The sequence below is a fragment of the Cardiocondyla obscurior genome, linkage group LG07, assembly GCF_019399895.1.
Source record: "Cardiocondyla obscurior isolate alpha-2009 linkage group LG07, Cobs3.1, whole genome shotgun sequence".
Lineage (NCBI taxonomy): Eukaryota > Metazoa > Arthropoda > Insecta > Hymenoptera > Formicidae > Cardiocondyla > Cardiocondyla obscurior.
The window spans coordinates 681,635-699,137 of NC_091870.1; the positions used below are offsets into that span (position 1 = coordinate 681,635).

Here is a 17,503-nt window from a genome sequence, read left to right on the forward strand (position 1 = left end):
TAGCGACAGCGATTCTAACAATAGCGTTCGAGCTTACAGTCGTAACGAGGCAACGTGTGGTGACATAGGTTTGCTGAACCATTATGTAATCGACGTGCGTTACGCGGAGACACACGGATATTGGGGCCGGTTTGTTTCACGAGTTTGAGCGGAACTCGAACGAGAATAAGGGCAGCTTCTTCGCGGAAGCCTAAACGCGATTAATATTAATTAAAGTTACAAAATTAATTGCAAACAAAATTATTTGTGCGTTTAGAAAAGTTTTTCCAATCCCTGTTTCTTGCCTTCCTGCGTTTGACGTGTGAAGAAAAAGAATTTTAAAAGCCATTAGAATTTTTTTGGCTTGTTTCTCTTTGCTGCGGTAACCGGAAAAATAACGTCGATGGGAAGAGAGAGAGAGAGTCCGTCGCTCCGAAGACTAATCATCGTCGTGTATTTCCACCCGCCGGGACGGGTGGCAGAAAGCCGTTCTTTACGTAATGCACTTTTTGACAGATTTCAAGCTCGAGAGCGACTTTATTTCCGTCTGAAAAGAAAGCCTACACCTTCGGCCGGCCGGGTGACAGAAGGTCGTAAGTGCTCGACGCCGTCGCCGTCGGTGGCGGCAGCGGCGACTCGCGGCCGGTTTTCTGTTCTCCAAAAATAGATCGTCAGCAAGATCCCCGTTCCTCCCCCTTCTTTTTATATATATAGAAGCCAGCGAAACTCCTCTCTCCCTCTTTCTTACCCTTCCTGTTTTTCTCTCTCTCTCTCTCTCTCTCTCTCTCTCTCTCTCTCTCTGTCTCCCTTGGCCAGCCGTGCCGGCTAAAAAATCGCCTAGGCGGAGGGAGAAATCGCGCCTCGATCCTTCCATGGCAATCGATGGAAATCACCGTGCCGTAAACAGACGTCCCCTTCCGCCGCTTCCCCGACACCCGAAAAATCATACGAGCGAACGGATTTATCCGGCGAAATCGAGAACGCACGCTCGCCGTTGACGCCTTCTTCTTCGAACGTACGCGAACCCCACGTGAATGCTCTCTCGACGTAATCGCGCTCGCGAAAAGTGTTACGTCATTTTTGGAATCTGACTCGAGAGAGTAAAGAAAAGAGACACGACGACGGAATGGAATTTAACAAACAATTTCATTGCATAATTAATATCTTTATAAAAGTTTCTTCAACCAAGGCAAGCTGACTTACGTCGCCACTTGACATAGACTTCGCATCCTAGCTAAAATTTTTCACTTTACGAGACTATCGTGTTATAAAATTCATGTAAAATGTGAAAAATGTGTTAATATCTCGATAACGACCACGTGCTTATTTGCTCGGGAATAAATTGCCTGATTAAAGATATTTTTAGTAGAAGAAGCGCGGCCGATCAGTAGTAAAGGTAAACGCATAGGCAAACCGAATAATGCTCTTAAAGTGACACGTCAACAATCGTGATATTTAATTTCTGGTCATTAGACGTATATATTAATTGACAAATCATTATCAAGAAAAGTAACCTAAATTCTACAATATTATATTTATTAATTAAAGACAACAAAATTAATATTTCACGTAGGAATCGCGTTTTAAACGTCTTATTGTTAGACGAATACAGAAATCACCCGAGCCGATCAAATTAATTCAGCTGTTTCCCGAGCTGTTTGATGATTTTTCTAGTGTAAAATAATAGTAATTAAAAGAACCAGTCGCGGATGTGCATGCAAATCAATCAACCATACATACCTCGCCGCCAGGTAAGCCAACGCTGACGACATCGCCCTTGGTGGCTTTGATTTCGCCGAGGAGGTAACCCTCCTTTTCGTCGGGCACCCAGCATGCTTTCTTCGCGTCGTATGGTTTCGTCTGATCGATCCTCTTCTGCTCGAGAGAGACGAAGAGGTATGGGGTCGGATCGGGATCCTCTCCCTCCTGAGCCTTCGGGGCTGGCATCTTCGGTTCTTCTTCTGGGCTCTACTGGCGGTAAACTGGTGCCGTGGCACTCGCGGGTTTCCTCCAGATGTCTTGCTTCCTCTTCTTCCTTCTTCTTCTTCTTCGGCGGGAGGGGAGGACCGTTCCTCTTCTTCCTGTCGTTTGCCTTCGGGGCTTGTTGTTGGTTCGGCGGCGGACGGACTACTGGCGGCACGTTCTGGGCGGCCCTGGAGAACGATCGGTTAAAACATCTTGACGTGCCCGGTCACCCGGGATCTATTTCACAAAACTACGATCGATTATATCGGATTGATGCAAGAAAACGATTAACATATTTTTTTTATTATTTAATAGATTATTTCTTTTGTTTCTACGTCTTTTAGAAAGCGTTATCTTTGAGGAACAAATTATGATCAGTTAATTTTAATTAATTTATAATAAATTTATTTGAAATAAATTCTATCACATAAAAAATATTCTTATTAATTTAAATTGACGTACACCAAATTTCTTTTTTTATGATATACTATTTTTATGATTAAAAAAAAATAATTTGTCGAAAAATCGCTAACATAAGGATCGAATAAAAATTCAGACATATGTCAGTAATAATTCTAACACCAAGATCGAAAGCAAGCAATATTAAAATTTACTTTCCCGTCATCAATTGATATTATAATTTTCGTAGTTTCGTAAAATAAAGTTTAATGTTTTGTAGATTCGTTACAGACGGCCGCCGGCTTTTCTTTCTTTTTTTTTTTTTTTTTTATTTCACTAAGACATTTTAAAAAGGTATCGTAAAGACAGTGAAGATCCATTTCATCGGACACGCTTCACCTCGAAACAGGTCGGTGTAATGTCGCTATGTATCACTGACACTATTACTCGGCGATTACGCTTGTATCACAAGGGAGAAGTCACGAAGAAGAGTCGTGAGAGTGCGATGGGGTTGCATAATCAGATAAGAATACAAAATGGAGCAGGCACGAAGCGGCACTGGCGACCGGACCAAAAAGAGCGACGTATCGCGTTACAAGGAGTCCGATATTTTCGTTTCTTCGAACATGTGTATATGAAACACAAGAAACGTACAATAGACGTATAGAACATATCTGTGTGAGAGTTTATTAGTGCTCAATAAATATTAAAAATACATGCAAATTTTAAGTAATAAATGACGTGAGGCGTAGTTAAAATATGAATCAAAATGGAGAACAATAATGAGGAAGAAAAAAAAACTATAAGCTTGAAAAGAATAAAACCAAAAGAAAATATTGAAGTGGTCAATTTAAAGAAAATATTAAAAATATTTAATTATTATTATTCAATTGCAAATAATTAATTCTTTAAAGTATAAGATTGCGAATCACAAATAAATACATGAAATAAAAAATAAGTAAAATTAGAAATAAAACAGCCCAAGCGTAAGTTTTCGCGACTCGTTTGAAATTAATTCGAGACGGAAATATTCCATCAAATCTGATGGTGTTGCACAAGGCTTAGTATTCCTGATGTTTCCACATTGTTAGCTCAACGAAAGAAAAACTCATCGATCGGAAGTTTGTCAATTTCCCGAGTCGAGACCGGGAACTCAAACCATTTATCTCTCCTCCTCCCCCCTCCCCCACCCAATTTAATCAATTGAATCGAAGCAGAGCAAAGCGGGGAATGAAAAAAAAAAAGGGTAAGAGGAAGTAATAAAAATAAGCAACACTATATCCGTCCACCGGTCGGGAAATTGTAAGCACACACAGGTAAAAAGCTTCTCTGAGAAGTTCCTGGCACAATTCTATCGCACCTCGTCGGACTCTAACACAGTACTTCACCAAGAGTCGACGTAGGTTGCGAGTCACTCTCCCTTGGATCACCAGGATCCGGTTCGCCAGCCACTTTCCGCCACCTGGCGACTTCGGCCCTCGGCACAGACACACACGCGTTCCTCTCGAGGGAGAGGCGAAGCATCCGAACTCGGTCCTCTCGCGAGTTTCCTTGCGGCTTCGAGCCTCGCCCTTAAATCCCTTCTTATCACCGGGTATCGCGTGCCACTCGTGTATGCGTGGATTTATTGCGTGTAGGCCCGTCAGTTTTCTGTACGTTAACACGGAGGGTAGAAGGTGTGCTCCGGTTAAGATGCCGCGGGTGTCGTGACGACGCCCGGACCGGTTGCACCCCGTTTTATCACGCGGCTCCGATACACGAAAAAAATCCACTTTTTTTTTTTATTTAATCTCCTCGCTGTACTTTATCTCTGTTTGCCTCCTGTCGATCGGGAGAAAGGGGAGGAGAAGGAGGAGGAAAAACCAAAAGAAGAAAAGAAAAAAAAAAAAAAAAAGTAGAAGCCGGCGGCGTCGCGACGCGACGCGACGTGGTGCACTTACGTTAGAGAGCCGTTCTGTCGGGGAAACGAGCGGGGGCTCCCAATATAAGCGCGTGCAACGTGATCCTAGAATGTAACGCCGTGGTCCATTGGCCCGACGGGCCGACGAATCGCATATCGCGTTACTTCCACGGCCAATCTACCTTTTTAGGCGGACGATGATACCGAGAACACGGTGCGACAAGGGGTGGCCGCGACGCCGACGAGTGAGATGAAAATAGACGTAGGAGTGAGACGCGACGTCGCTGTCTGGTCCCTTCTTTCGGCCATCCCTCTGCTTGGTACCCCGGGCTGTCCCCCAGCTATGGCGACTATCGCGGACCTCGAAATGGAAGAAAGAGGTGGTGGAATTTTGGAGGGTACGCTCGCACCTTCGCTCGGCTCCTCCATCGCTCCCGGTGATCGCTAAGGAGGAGAGAAGATGAGCGCGAGAAAAGGTGGCGGGGAAAGAGGGGCGCAACCACGTGGAGGGCGCACGTGGACGGGAGCGTTATTCGGGGTGCGCGCCGGTGAACGATGATTGCCTCGCGATCTGTTACGTTAAAACGGATCGGACGTTCGGTCGAACGGGCAAGTGATCGATGGATATCTCCATTTTTTTATTTCATATTTTTTTCCTCGACCGACCTTGCGCCTGGACCGGTCGACAATTTTACGAACCAACACCCGCATAAACGCTTCTTGGCTTTTCTAGCGGAACTGTACCTAATTTTTTTTATTATTGTTCTTCTCTCTGGACAATTTAAGACTTTAAAACAATATTCTTGTGTTAAATTATTTACTTCAAACTACGAAAAATTAATTTTAATAAGTTATAACGCTAGAGGATTTATTATTTTATTTCCTGTCAAGAATTCTTGCAAAATGGGAAGAAAAATAATTAGATAAGATTAAAATTAAAATTTAGCACCCGAAGCATCTTTATAATTATATGATCAAGTTAGGTGATCTTTTCCCTTCAAGTCAACCGAATAGAAATGAATGAAAATCGCAAACGAGCATGAACGAACACGAATGAATGCGTTGGCTTCAATGAACATGGATAATTCGTTATAAATCTGAAATTTATATGATCGATACACGCGTCTTTTTTTAAGTCTCACGAAAAAAAAATCCATTACAAGCGCAATAAATAAATTTTATGCTGATTATTTTCAAAGGGCAATTTTCATTCCAGAACGTAATGAATTCGGGCTCGTGAAATGGTCGCGGCGGACCTTGGCGTTTTCCACGTAAAACCGGTGCAGGAATAATATTTACGCTCGCGGGGCAGCGCTATAAACCGAATTCCATGCCGTCATCGTCCGGATCGACGCGATGCGCCCAAATGCATCGAAATAGACGCCAATCGAAAGACGTATACGGCAAAGCGGCGCAAACAGATTCTTCTTATTGACGTTGAGAAAATATTATTGTGACATTTATAGAAATTACGAAATTAAATTAATGCACAGTACAGAAGTAAATTTCACTTGCATTGCATTAAAAATATCATTATCCTTTTCGCAAAGATAACGCCAGACTTCCGGTTTTCGTTAAAATAATTGGCAAGAGGCAATTTCTATTTTTTTCTTTTTTTTTTTGGTTTTTTGTTTTTTTACTAATCACGAAGCACTTATAACTGTGTGCTTTATAAGCTAGCTAATACAATTCTAGCATCTAATATCTTACTTTTCTGAGATATACTCCGACGTGAATCGCAACATTTCTCTTTGCACCCATCGTAAGATGCAATGCAATGCGGCTTAGCGCGGTATAGCAATTTTCTCGTGGAGAAATTGGACCACTTCCAGTTCTCATTAATGAAACGCCCGGAAGACGACGATTCCTAAGTCGATGCGTCGTACGACGTGTGTCGTAAGGTCGATTAAGATACTCATTTTTTGCGTTAGTTCGCCGTAATCGGTAAGAATGAATAAATATTAATATTGTGGAACATAAAGTGTACTTTCTCACTCGCTATCTTTATAAAAATTTCAGAATAGATTATTATAAATTTCTTTTTTTTTTTTTTCTTCTTCAGAAAATTAATGCGTCGAAATTTAATTTATATATTTAAGTTTATTAATAGTATACTCGTTATTTTTGATGCCAGGCGTAGATATTTCCGTTTTTAGACACCGTACACTTCTACGCGAGGGCTTCATTTTCGGTTTTCATTCATACGGAGCTTATCTAACGCTTCGAGCGCGATTGCACGCTTGATTATTACGTAAAATCATTACGATCGCGCGTCATTAGGATACTCTTATTCCACGGGCGTGGGTGACGAACGTCGGCGTGCCAAAAGAGGTACGATAGTTACGATCGAACAGTTAGTGCGTGCCAAACGTATGCGCTGGGCAAGGCTGAGCGCAAAGAGAGAGAAGCCTCTGAATCATTTAAAACCTTAAATCCACCGCCGTCTCTCCGTAATCCCCTTGTTGTCGCATGACTTATCTCACGATGTGTGTAAAATTAGTAGATGAAAGATAGCGCAGGAATTCGGCCGAGAGACGCACGCCGTGATTTTAGATACGAATACTTGACTTCATAAATTAGAAAAGAAAATCCTGAAATACTTGTCAAACTTCCAATTATTACTTCTTAACTAGCCCAGTCTTTTGTTAATAATTCAATTTGTTTTAATTGAAGCTCGGCCTTTCTTTTAAATTTGAATTCTTCTAGATCGCGCTTTTAAATATAGAAATTAAAATTAATGAAAAATAACGTCGTCCACACTTGGCAAATAAACGTAATTGAAGTCTCGCACAGCTAAAACTTAAATCATCTGGTGAGCGGTAATTTGCGAGAGCATGCGAGGCGCGATTTATCGATGAGTTTTCTCGTAACGTCTGGCATAAGTTCAATGGTTTTCGAACGACCAGCGGCCACTCGTTAAATTCGCTATTAACAATTCATTTCGCTTCGAGCTCGAAAACTAAATAAATAATCGGGTGGTCTCCAGCTGATTGAGTAGAAAATTAAAACGCGGAAGCACGCTGAGGTTTGCGAAACGTCCCGATTATACGCAAAAGCTTAGAGAATCCTTCCTTCATACTTTCCCTTTTCCCCCCTGGCAATTTATTCCAGTTTATTTTTATTAATATCAAATATTGTCGAGATGAGCCTGGTTGCCTCATCTGCATGCGTCACTCGTAACATGTTTCTAAATCTCGTTCAAAATATTTACAAATAGCCGATAAATCAGCGCTCCGCGTCTCGAGTTCTCTCCGTTCGTTATCTACGTAATAATTTTTTCGGTGATTCGCCCCACTTTTCTACGAGAGACGAGTGACCAGTTCGGATGACGTCGACCGATGTTGGCTCGCCGCTTCCGAGTGTACCTCGCCTAACGGCTCGCATTTCTGTAGTCAGAGAACGTAGGTATGCGCGACGAGGATGTCGAATATGAAGAAGGGTACAAGGGGAGAGTCCTCAAACCGCGTGCACGCACGCACGCTCGATGGAGACCGAAGCGAGAAGCAGAAGAGACCGAATCTAAAGATTATTTCGGGATCGGCGGAGATAAACCGGGCCAACATCGTGCGTACATGCGAAAGAGAGAAAAGGCAAGGGAGGGTGAGAAAAAGAAAGAAAAGGAAGAAGAGAGAGATAGGACACAAACGACGTGAGCTTTTCGCCTTGCCTTGCTTTGCCTTGCCTCGCCGAAAACGTGAACGGAGCCTTGAGGCTGAGGCTTGAGTCATCGTCGTCGCCGGCGACGATCGTGAATTCGGCGTTACACAAGCGTAAACGTAACGACAACGACCGACTTGTCCAGACCTCGGAGGTCTGGATAATCCTCTCGTCATATCGCCTACCTGAATCACACTTTGGCGACTTCCCCGCGACAGGAAGTCACGTTCCGTCTCGAAACTCTACAGAGTAATCAGTTTTCAATTCTTTTCTCTAAAAGAATTAGGAAAGATATAATATAAAATATAATTTCTACTTCTAATACACGACTGATAAAAATTTCTTATAATAAAAAGGAAAACTCTTATTTTTACAATCCTTCGTATTTATTTTTTTGAAAGTTCTACTTTGACGTATTTTATTTAGAATTTAGAAAGAACATACGTTAAAAAAAAAAGGCAAGAATATGTTGTACAATTATTGAAAAGAAGATGTTAAATGCGGCACATTGAATCATATTCGAATAATTCGTCGTTAATCTGGGCCGTCTTGGTGTTTTATTTATCGCATCGTTTAGCTTTTGGATCGCTTTCAATAGCGGGTAGAAGATATTAAAAGCTTCTGTAATGCACGAACGTCCGAGGAAATAAAAATTAAAGAAACAAACCAGATCCGTATAAAAAAAATTTTTGTCGCGATACATATTTTATGTTGAAATCAGAAGTAAAAAATTTTATCTATGAAATCTCAACACGTAAGTTTTCCTTTACGCTTTTAAATTTAACAATTAATTATTTAACTTATAAATAGTCATTCTTTCTGTAACATATCTCTGTCTATAATTATTCTTATGATTTCTTGTTTTATATTGGCTTCGAGTATTTTGCTACACCTAAAACTATTAAAAAAAAAAAGAAAAAAAAACTTTGGCGTAAAGACAAGAGAAACGTTGCCTCTCGTTAATTTATATAGTTATATCTATTAATGTGTCAATAAATAAATGTTTATTACCACGCGCCCGCAGAATAACTTAAATAAATCGGGACTAAAATAAATGAGAGCTTGGAATTTAAAGAATTGAGATTTAAAAAAATTGATATTCTTGACGTTCCACTTAAATCGCGAGTCGCCCTGTTGCGCTAGTTTACGCGCTTCGTATATTTCCGCTATATTCGCATTTGATGATCTTAGCTCGCTTGCTCGCTTGCGAATACCTCGCTCACCAATAAAGGAGAGCACCCGAGAGTTTACGACACCGCTCGATTCAATAAACGTGTGAGGCGAAACGACTCGGGGAAAATATTTGAAACTGTTGTACGGCTCGCATTCACGCGGAAAATAACAAGAAAGTAGGCAGGCCATCGCGGCCAGAGATCACCAAGATTAATGAACTTCCGAATGTCAATCCTGCCTCTCCTTAAGTTTCTCGAATCTCAAAAGCGACAAAAGCGAAAATAGTTTGAAAGATACACGAGAACATTATGTTTTACAAGCACCTGAAAACAGCATCTGTATTAAAATACATTTAATTTATTTCGAAAGCACCTTAAATCTAACTGCATAGGCTCTGATCTCCGAGAAGAAATGAGTTCGTTACGAGTGTAATAAAGTTTCCTAGGTGCGAAAGCGTCGCGAGCGTATCTTTGAAGGAATGGTGCTGTACCCAAGACGAAACAGATATTCCCGAAAATCTCTCTGACCGCAATTCTAACGAGGAAGCTCGCTCGAGGGCCTGTAAAAGTGGAGAACCAAGAATACCGTCGCTAGACCAGCAGCATCTCGTGGACTACGCTCCGTCGAATCGTGCCAAGCGCACGTTCGATATCCCGAGATAGCTTCGCTCGGGAATGCGCGCTATCGCTATCGCAAAGCGCGGTTAAAATCGGTGTTCTCTCCTCGCTCCCTGCGGGGTACGCGAGAACGTCGTTCATCGCCGGTTTGTAATATTGGCGCCGCGAAGTGCGCGGAGTTGTCGACAATAACGACGAACGAGTACTTAGTTATACCACCGATTCCCGGTGCTTGATTACTCCGCCGAAAAGCCAATCCTACCTCCGCCAGAAACAATAACCGACGTCGCCAACACGCGACGTTTCCGAATGAAGAATGAGATCGTTTGACAACGACCAGGAATATCACTTAATGGCAAAAAGAAATGTTATCTCGATCGCATATTTTTTTTTTTGCAAAGCGAGGCTAATCCTCCCATCGATTATCTTCAGCGAAATCTGTTTCGTGAATATTTTACGGTGAATAAAAATTCGTCAGCCGTACAGCGGAATCGCTTGTAGTTTCAGCGAGTAAAATTAACGTTCTTAATTTTCTGCGATCGGCAGGCAAACACTTTCTTCTCGCGTGAATAATCGAAGAGAAAATATTGGACGAGGACGACGCGCCTGGCAATCAAGTGCAAGTTCACCGGACATGCGGCTTACCGGCACCGTCGCTTCTTTCAGGATGCACCTGACCGGAAATTAAGCTGGCCTAGCTAGAGGAAGCTCTCGAGGCTCGGTATCGCCAATTGGCATTATTAATCGCGCCGTCGCGACGGCGAACATTGACGCGTTTCCTTCTTCGACGCCCGAGGCAGACTCATCTTTTGGCATCCGTCGCCTACATTCCGCCGCGACAATAATTACGAGTTATGTTGTGTAATTTTAAAGCGGTATATTCGCTAATGCAGCCGACGCCGCGGTCTAATTCGGGCGAAGACATTTGGACGGGACTCGCGGAGCCACGGTAATTAATTTTGCCGATGGATGACGGCTCAATGAGTGGACTTTAACTGGCGTTCGAACGGCGTGGCATCGAAATGGATTCCGTATCGGATTATATTGCGTTACGTTACTCGCGAAACGACGAGATTCTAGATCTCGCGTAGATACGCATCGCGCTCTCTGAATTTAATTTACTCGATCACTTTAGTTAGCGAGGAGTAGTCTTCTTTGCAAAAATATTTTTTGTACTTATTTCTTAATAGCTTCTCTCGATTCTTGACGCTGATTTTTATTACAAGTCAAATTTGATATTTCTGTTTCAGGGATTTTCAATCTTTCCACTGCAATGTATCGCGCAGTGAACTTCGAGACCGGCCACAAAATTTGAAGGAGAAAAGGGAGAAGAACGAGAGGTACAAGAGGAAGAAGAAAAAAAAAAAGAAGGGAAAACTTACATAAGGAGGACTTGGTCGATTATAGTTAGGTTCTTCATTCGAGGTCCTATACAACGTCCTCGTCGTCGCACCATGTACCGCCGTGCTACCTTAGTCCTCCATCGCCTCCTCTTCGCCCTCTCGCCACCCATGCCTTGCTTCTGGGGCTGACAGCAGCTATTTTCGTTTCCCAGCGACAATATAGCAGCTACACGGCTTAGGCCGCTCTTGCAGAGTCTAGCTTTGGTCCACCTCTCTCTCCCTCTCTCCGTCTCTCTCATTCTTCATCGCTCTTTCTCTGTAGCTCTCTGGCTCTTTTTCCTTCGACAGTTTCTGCTTCTTATTTATGGAAACCCTTTCCTCTGAAATTATTTCTTCGCGCCCACTATCGCCTTCTCTGAATCATCGTTACGCCGATAGCGAGCCGCAAAAACGTACGCCGTCGATTAGGACGATTGAACAGCATATTTTCCACGATGAGAAGACGTCAGGGCTTCGTAAACTGCGCTCGTAATTTCGGGGATGTATTTAGTCCGCGTAGAATTGACTCGCGGAAATAGCGGAAAAGGTCCAGGCGAAACGTTGGTTTCTCGTCTGACCTGGAAATTAGTAAATTGAATTAATAAGCGGAAGAGCGAAAACAGATACGAGGAGCATCTTCAAAGTTCGGCTAGTTATGCATCTCCGTTCGCGGCATTTTCGCATTCTTATTCCTATTTTAAATAGTCTGAATATCTAAATTAATAAAATTAATTTTATCACGAAATAAATTTCATATTAATATTTCGATAAACTTTTAATTCTGATTTAAATTCGCTTTTTTCTTCGCGACAAAAACGAGTCGTCGTTGTACTAAAATTTAGTGGCTCGCTTTTTTTTTTTTTTTTGTGGACGAATATATAATACATATACAATATATGTGTACGTATATGTGGATAAATAGATGGATAGAAAATAGACGTAAGTTTTTAATTTTCGTCGAATCAACATCTAATGATCCAGCTCGTTTTGTCATTTTTTTTCGTTTTATTTATTGTCGCACTCGTCGGTTGACCATAACCTGCAAATCACGAACTTACCGAACGGCCTCACGCGCCCGACTGATTCGCAATTTGTGCTGGAGAAAAAGGAGTATATCTTTCGGCGATTTCTCAGCGAAGTTTGTTGCTGTTATCTACGTGGACCTTATCATCGGCGGACCGCGAGGAAAGGGACTCGATTGTCATAGAAGTATGCACGAACGCGGGTCGAAAGCGAGCTGCATTAGCCGGAACATAGGTTAAACCGTTCCGTCTGAAATTAGTCAAAGGTGCTGGTAGATTCGGTGATACATGATGGATGTGGAGAAAATTGCGATGTTTGCTGGCGTCGGCTTCGCTATCGCCGTTGGTCTATTCGTTTTATGGGGTCCGTCACCCAAACCTAGAAGAAAAGGTAACGTCTAGGTTACATTTGATAAATGCCTATATAATCACATTATTTGATTTTTTAAATTCTTATAATAAAATTAAAGAAAATTATCTTACTGCATTGTCAGTGGCATTTCTTTTATAACTAATACATTTCGTATATTTATAATTATAAAGAATTTAAATAGTATTTTTAATAAGAGCTAAGTTTTTATTTCAAGTTTAATTGCTCTCTTGCTTTCAGGTCAAGTTGTTGGAATCAATAATTTGGGATACACATGTTTCCTGAATTCTCTTTTGCAAGCACTGGCTTCTTGCCCCTCATTTGTTTTCTGGCTTCAGAAACAGCAACAGAAAAAGGATAGAAACTTTGCTGGAACATTGCTTTCTGTTCTCAAAAGTATGGGTTTGATTTTATTGCATCTTCAATGTTTTAATTTAATCTTAAATTAGAATTTAATTCTTTGAGAACTGAATTTTTTGTCAATTTAGCTCTTTAAAAAACCAGTAAGCCGTGAAAATTACAATGTTCACGCTTCAAATGTTAAATTTTTTTTTCTGATATTTTATTTTTTAATTTGCAGAAATCAATGGCTTTGCAGACGACCTATATGGTAACGTGACACCCGTTGAGATAATTTCTTCCGTCGGTTCATTATGGAATTTTGGGCCTGGACATCAAGACGCTCACGAGTTATTCCACGTTGTTCTCAGCGCATTAGATGCTGAAATGCAACCGGCGAATAGAGTACGCAATATTACATACACGTAAAATAATACATTATTAAAAGATTGTTTCGAAACTCGTTTTTCCGCGGTAAACTTTCGCGATTTTTATGAGTAATTGCTAAAATATTTATTTATAATTTTAGAAAGGTTGTTTGTCCGATGCACTGCCACCGAGTCCGATTATCAAACCTGATATAAGAGGAACAGATACTTTGAATCTCAGAAGCGCCTCCTGCAACGACATTGCGTCAGTAAAAAATAATTCTGATAACCCGAAGGGCTTCGATAAAAACTGTAATAATCAAATGATGACTTCTACTTCGTCCATATCTGCAATGTCTCCGAGCATGTGCAAGCCCGGAATGATCCTTGCTAGATCTTCAGAACTATTATCACGAAACGTTCAAAGCAACGGCGATTGCACAAGCATCTTCAGATCGTGGAAGTCTCTCTGCGCTATGCCATTCATCAACATTCCTTCGATGCCAGTAGAAACTCATCCGTTCTCAGGTCTGATCACTAGTCAAGTTCAATGCAGCAACTGTTTATGGAAGGTATTAATTTAATTTAATAATAAAAATGTACTTTATTACAACGCTAAATTTTAATGTTTTAATATATTTTTTTTTTGCAGTCTTCAGTGCGTTATGACAAGCTCGAAACATTGTCATTACCTTTACCACCACTTACTTCATCGTTTATATCACAACATCTCACTTTGGAATGGCTGTTTTCGCGTTTTGTAGACAGTGAAATTGTACGTGATGTGCAATGCGATGGTTGCTCATTGCGTTGTACTGCTACCAAAACTCTCACTCTCGGCAAACTGCCTAAATGTTTATGCTTGCACATTCCGAGGACAACGTGGAGCTCATCGGGTATACCGATTAAAAGGGACGATCAAATTACGTTCCCCGAATTTTTGGTGCTAGATCCCTACACTTACACGGAGACAAAAAAAAGAAGCGCGCAGGTAATTTATAAAAAGAATTAACTAAAACAATTTATAGTTACGATTCTAAATTTAAATTAATAATTTGATAGGTGTTCTATTTAATGTAATCTAAAATTTTTGTTCGCAGGGTGATGCAAAATTTCTTGCTAACAGTTTTATGACGATACAGGGTAAACACAAGTATCGATTGTGTGCGGTCATCGAGCACCGCGGACCGGTAGACTCCGGCCACTTCGTTTGTTTCAGACGTGGAAACAAAGTAGATCAATGGCTGTACACATCTGACATTATTGTCGATAGCGTGTCGCTGACGCAGGTGCTGCTTGCCAATCCGTATCTACTATTTTACGAACGCATCAACAGTGTTTATCCTAGTTAGGAACAAATTTTTCAAGCGATAGGCAATCTATAGAAATTACGAATAACGCGTTTACTGATAACAGGTCCGCTCTTTTTAGCCATGCTTTCTTTCTCATTCTTTTAAAGCGAGGCAGTTAGGTAGCAACTAAAATTTTTACGGAAGGATATAATTGCAAACAATTATGTACGAGCGTAGAAAACACAGCTAGAAAGAACGGAAAAATTTGCGAAATACAAGAGACTGTCGAATTTTCTATGATAAGTTTAGTATCGTTCGATGTTGCACGGTAATCTTTTGTTATAATACATATATGACTATAAATCGTGTGTCCCCTAGGTAATATTTTATAGCAGCCAAATGTATCAAGTAATATAATCTAAAATTCAAAAATATTTTATTTGCGACGAATACGTTAATAATTGCTATTATTAGACGTTCACAGATTTGCCGGAATTAGTTACTTTTGTGAAACAAAAATTTTTCGCTATTATATATACTTAGTACATACATAGTAGTAGTAGATTTCTACATGAGAAAATTGTCAATTCTTATACACTTTTTTAATTAGTTTTCATCGTTATATCGTTATTTTAACAAAGACTAACATCGTGCCAATATTAAATCTTTCGAATTAAATTTATTGACGAGAATAAACGAGATAATCTTGTATTTTTTTTAATATTATGTTTATATTTAAAGCTCTTTGAGCTCTCGTATATAGCGCAATTGTTAATAATACTAAGTATTTCAAAGACTGTAAACTTATTAATTTGTATATATCAAAATTTGTTATCTTTTTTTCTAGCTGGCGTAAAGAAATATGCGAATTACCAGAATATATTTAATTTAATTTAATTCAATTAGGTATACATATAAACGCATACTTAAAAATCTTACGAAAGAAAAAAACACTTTAAAGTAAAATAAAATTTAGAATGCAGATAGTAGGTATACCATAATGATTTTCCTTCCTTCGTAAATTAATTTCTATTAAGGTAATCTATAAGTTTTTAAACGTTGCGTTTGTTTTTTATATTTTTTTGAATTAAATAAGTATTTAATAAATCAAAAATGAAACAAAATTGTTAAAATGTGACTTAAATTCTTTTACTTACCTTTTATTTCCTTTCCTTTTTATCTTTATTTTTATTCTATTTTCTCTGAAGAAGGTACGTATGTACATCCTACGAAAACCTCTCGAGAAGTGAGAACTAAGTATACCAGAGAGGAAAAGAGAAAGAGACCGGCTTACTGACGCTGCATTTGTCTTTGTTTCTCTTGTACGATAGATTTTCTAACCTTCAAACGTAAATTCAGTTCTGCTTTTAAGGAGTAAAAAATAAATCAAGATTATAAAGTTCTATTAATAATTAAGTAAAGAGTGCCGAACAATCTCCTTTTTAAATCTTTGCTTGTACACGAAAAAATAAAAAGAAAAATAGTACATAAAAAATAATATTCTCATCTTACTAATATTTTAATCTCGTGTAAAAATTGACCAAGCGAGCCAACCAGCATGACTGCTCCAATTAGCACTGCCATGGATAGTTTGAGTGCTGCTTTAAAATCTAACATTATCCCTAATCAAGAATATTTGCTGCAAGGATCAGTATTAGATTCCTCTGTGGAAGTGCTACTTCACAGACTTCGTGGGCTGTGTGACAACGTAGATCACGGCCCAGAAGGATTTTACGACCACGAAATGTGTTTTAGTATTCGCAGGTACACTAATTTTCTTTTTAATTTTATATTTTTATGGAACAGCTGTGTCGAAAATTTATCGAAGTTGATTTGTACATTGCAGTTTTAAAAATTTGGCTTTTTCAGAGGTTCGCCACAGGAACAGCCTTTGCTGCTACGAGTGAGACGTACTCTGGACCCGACTTACTCGGATATGCCATGGCAGTTGCGGTACATTGGACAGCCCGAGCTTGGTGACAAATCTCGGCCCACTATCGTTCGCAGCAGCATTGACATCGCTACCAGTAATACCGTGGTAGAATTTCTCACAGAATTGGGCTGTAAATTGGACTTCGAGTACGTTACTCGCGGTTACATGTTTCGCAAAGGCCGAATGAAGATCACCGTGTCAAAGATATTCAAAGTTAATCAGGGCAAGGTGCCAGAAGGAGTACCAGAAATGATATCACAGAGTTACTTGGTAGAACTCAGTGTGCTGGCTCCCAGTGGGCAGGACGCTATAGCGGAGGATATGAGAATATTCGCGGAACAGTTACGACCTTTAGTGCAGTTGGAAAAAATTGATTACAAAAGATTAGCTCATTGATCACAAGACGTGCCTACCGCAAAGATTCACTTCGATATAAAAGTCTCGCGTAAATGCGATGCTTCAAAGAACGAAAATATTTAGTAATGGTTATATTTATTGTAATGTAATTTTTTGCGTCGTCCTTTAGTTCAGTACTTAGATAGCAATTTAGTATAGATTTTCTATATGAAATTAAAATATTAAGTGCAAAGAATATCTTTTTATAAAACGACTTTAGCTACGAGATTATTTATATGTACAAAAATCTTAAACTTTGGATACTACTGAGTAGCAAAGATATTTGATAAACGTCATAAGATAAAATGTAATGGTGTTGAAAGCTTCTTTCTGCTCGGCATCCCAGAACATAGTTAATCAATATACTCTGTAAAATATTCATATATCACACATTCACGCAAGCGTGTGGGTAATTATACCGGCTGCAACGCACATTGCCGGGTATACGCACTTTTACTTCGACGACCAGTAAAGCCGGCCACACACTTTCCGTAACGGTGAGGCTTTCGACCAATCGAGTTGCTCGATTTGGTTACGAACGGCCAAATTAAGCAACGCGATTGGTCGAAAGCCTTTCTCCTACTGTTACGAAAAGTGTGTGCGGCCAGCTTAATGATAATAGCCTGCTGTGCCTGCACTACATACACTCCATAGACATATGAACGTGAAACGGGACAGCACAATTAGTCAAGTCTTTATCGTTTTCATATT

At 40.1% G+C, this 17,503-nt stretch overlaps 3 protein-coding genes across 17 annotated transcripts in view; 2 read left to right on the top strand and 1 right to left on the bottom strand.

Annotated features, from left to right (window-relative positions):
* Positions 1–4,370, bottom strand: part of Mhc (myosin heavy chain) — a 42,230-nt gene extending 37,860 nt beyond the window's left edge. For 5 of the 14 annotated variants that reach the window (XM_070658803.1, XM_070658801.1, XM_070658805.1 and 2 more), the window contains exons 1-2: positions 4,284–4,370; positions 1,720–2,132 (exon numbers count right to left, since the gene is read on the bottom strand). In XM_070658803.1, coding sequence (XP_070514904.1) covers positions 1,720–1,926 — 207 coding nt within the window. In that variant the 5' untranslated portion in view covers positions 1,927–2,132; positions 4,284–4,370. Of the gene's footprint in view, positions 1–1,719; positions 2,133–3,703; positions 4,082–4,283 lie in introns of those variants that run through there. The other 9 variants (XM_070658799.1, XM_070658806.1, XM_070658800.1 and 6 more) reach the window with 4 other exon arrangements.
* Positions 1–15,174, top strand: part of Usp30 (ubiquitin specific protease 30) — a 44,565-nt gene extending 29,391 nt beyond the window's left edge. The window contains exons 2-8 of one of the 2 annotated variants that reach the window (XM_070658860.1): positions 10,941–11,030; positions 12,181–12,485; positions 12,705–12,860; positions 13,045–13,208; positions 13,333–13,743; positions 13,824–14,162; positions 14,272–15,174. In XM_070658860.1, the coding sequence (XP_070514961.1) occupies positions 12,383–12,485; positions 12,705–12,860; positions 13,045–13,208; positions 13,333–13,743; positions 13,824–14,162; positions 14,272–14,523 (1,425 nt within the window). In that variant the 5' untranslated portion in view covers positions 10,941–11,030; positions 12,181–12,382 and the 3' untranslated portion in view covers positions 14,524–15,174. Of the gene's footprint in view, positions 1–10,940; positions 12,486–12,704; positions 12,861–13,044; positions 13,209–13,332; positions 13,744–13,823; positions 14,163–14,271 lie in introns of both variants that reach the window. The other variant, XM_070658859.1, reaches the window with a different exon arrangement.
* A 600-nt stretch (positions 15,175–15,774) lies between these two features.
* On the top strand, positions 15,775–17,103 carry Med18 (mediator complex subunit 18). Its single transcript, XM_070658886.1, has 2 exons — positions 15,775–16,227; positions 16,333–17,103. The coding sequence occupies exons 1-2, from the start codon at positions 16,022–16,024 to the stop codon at positions 16,790–16,792; spliced, it is 666 nt and encodes a 221-aa protein (XP_070514987.1). The 5' UTR covers positions 15,775–16,021; the 3' UTR covers positions 16,793–17,103.
* The last annotated feature ends 400 nt before the right edge of the window (positions 17,104–17,503 follow it).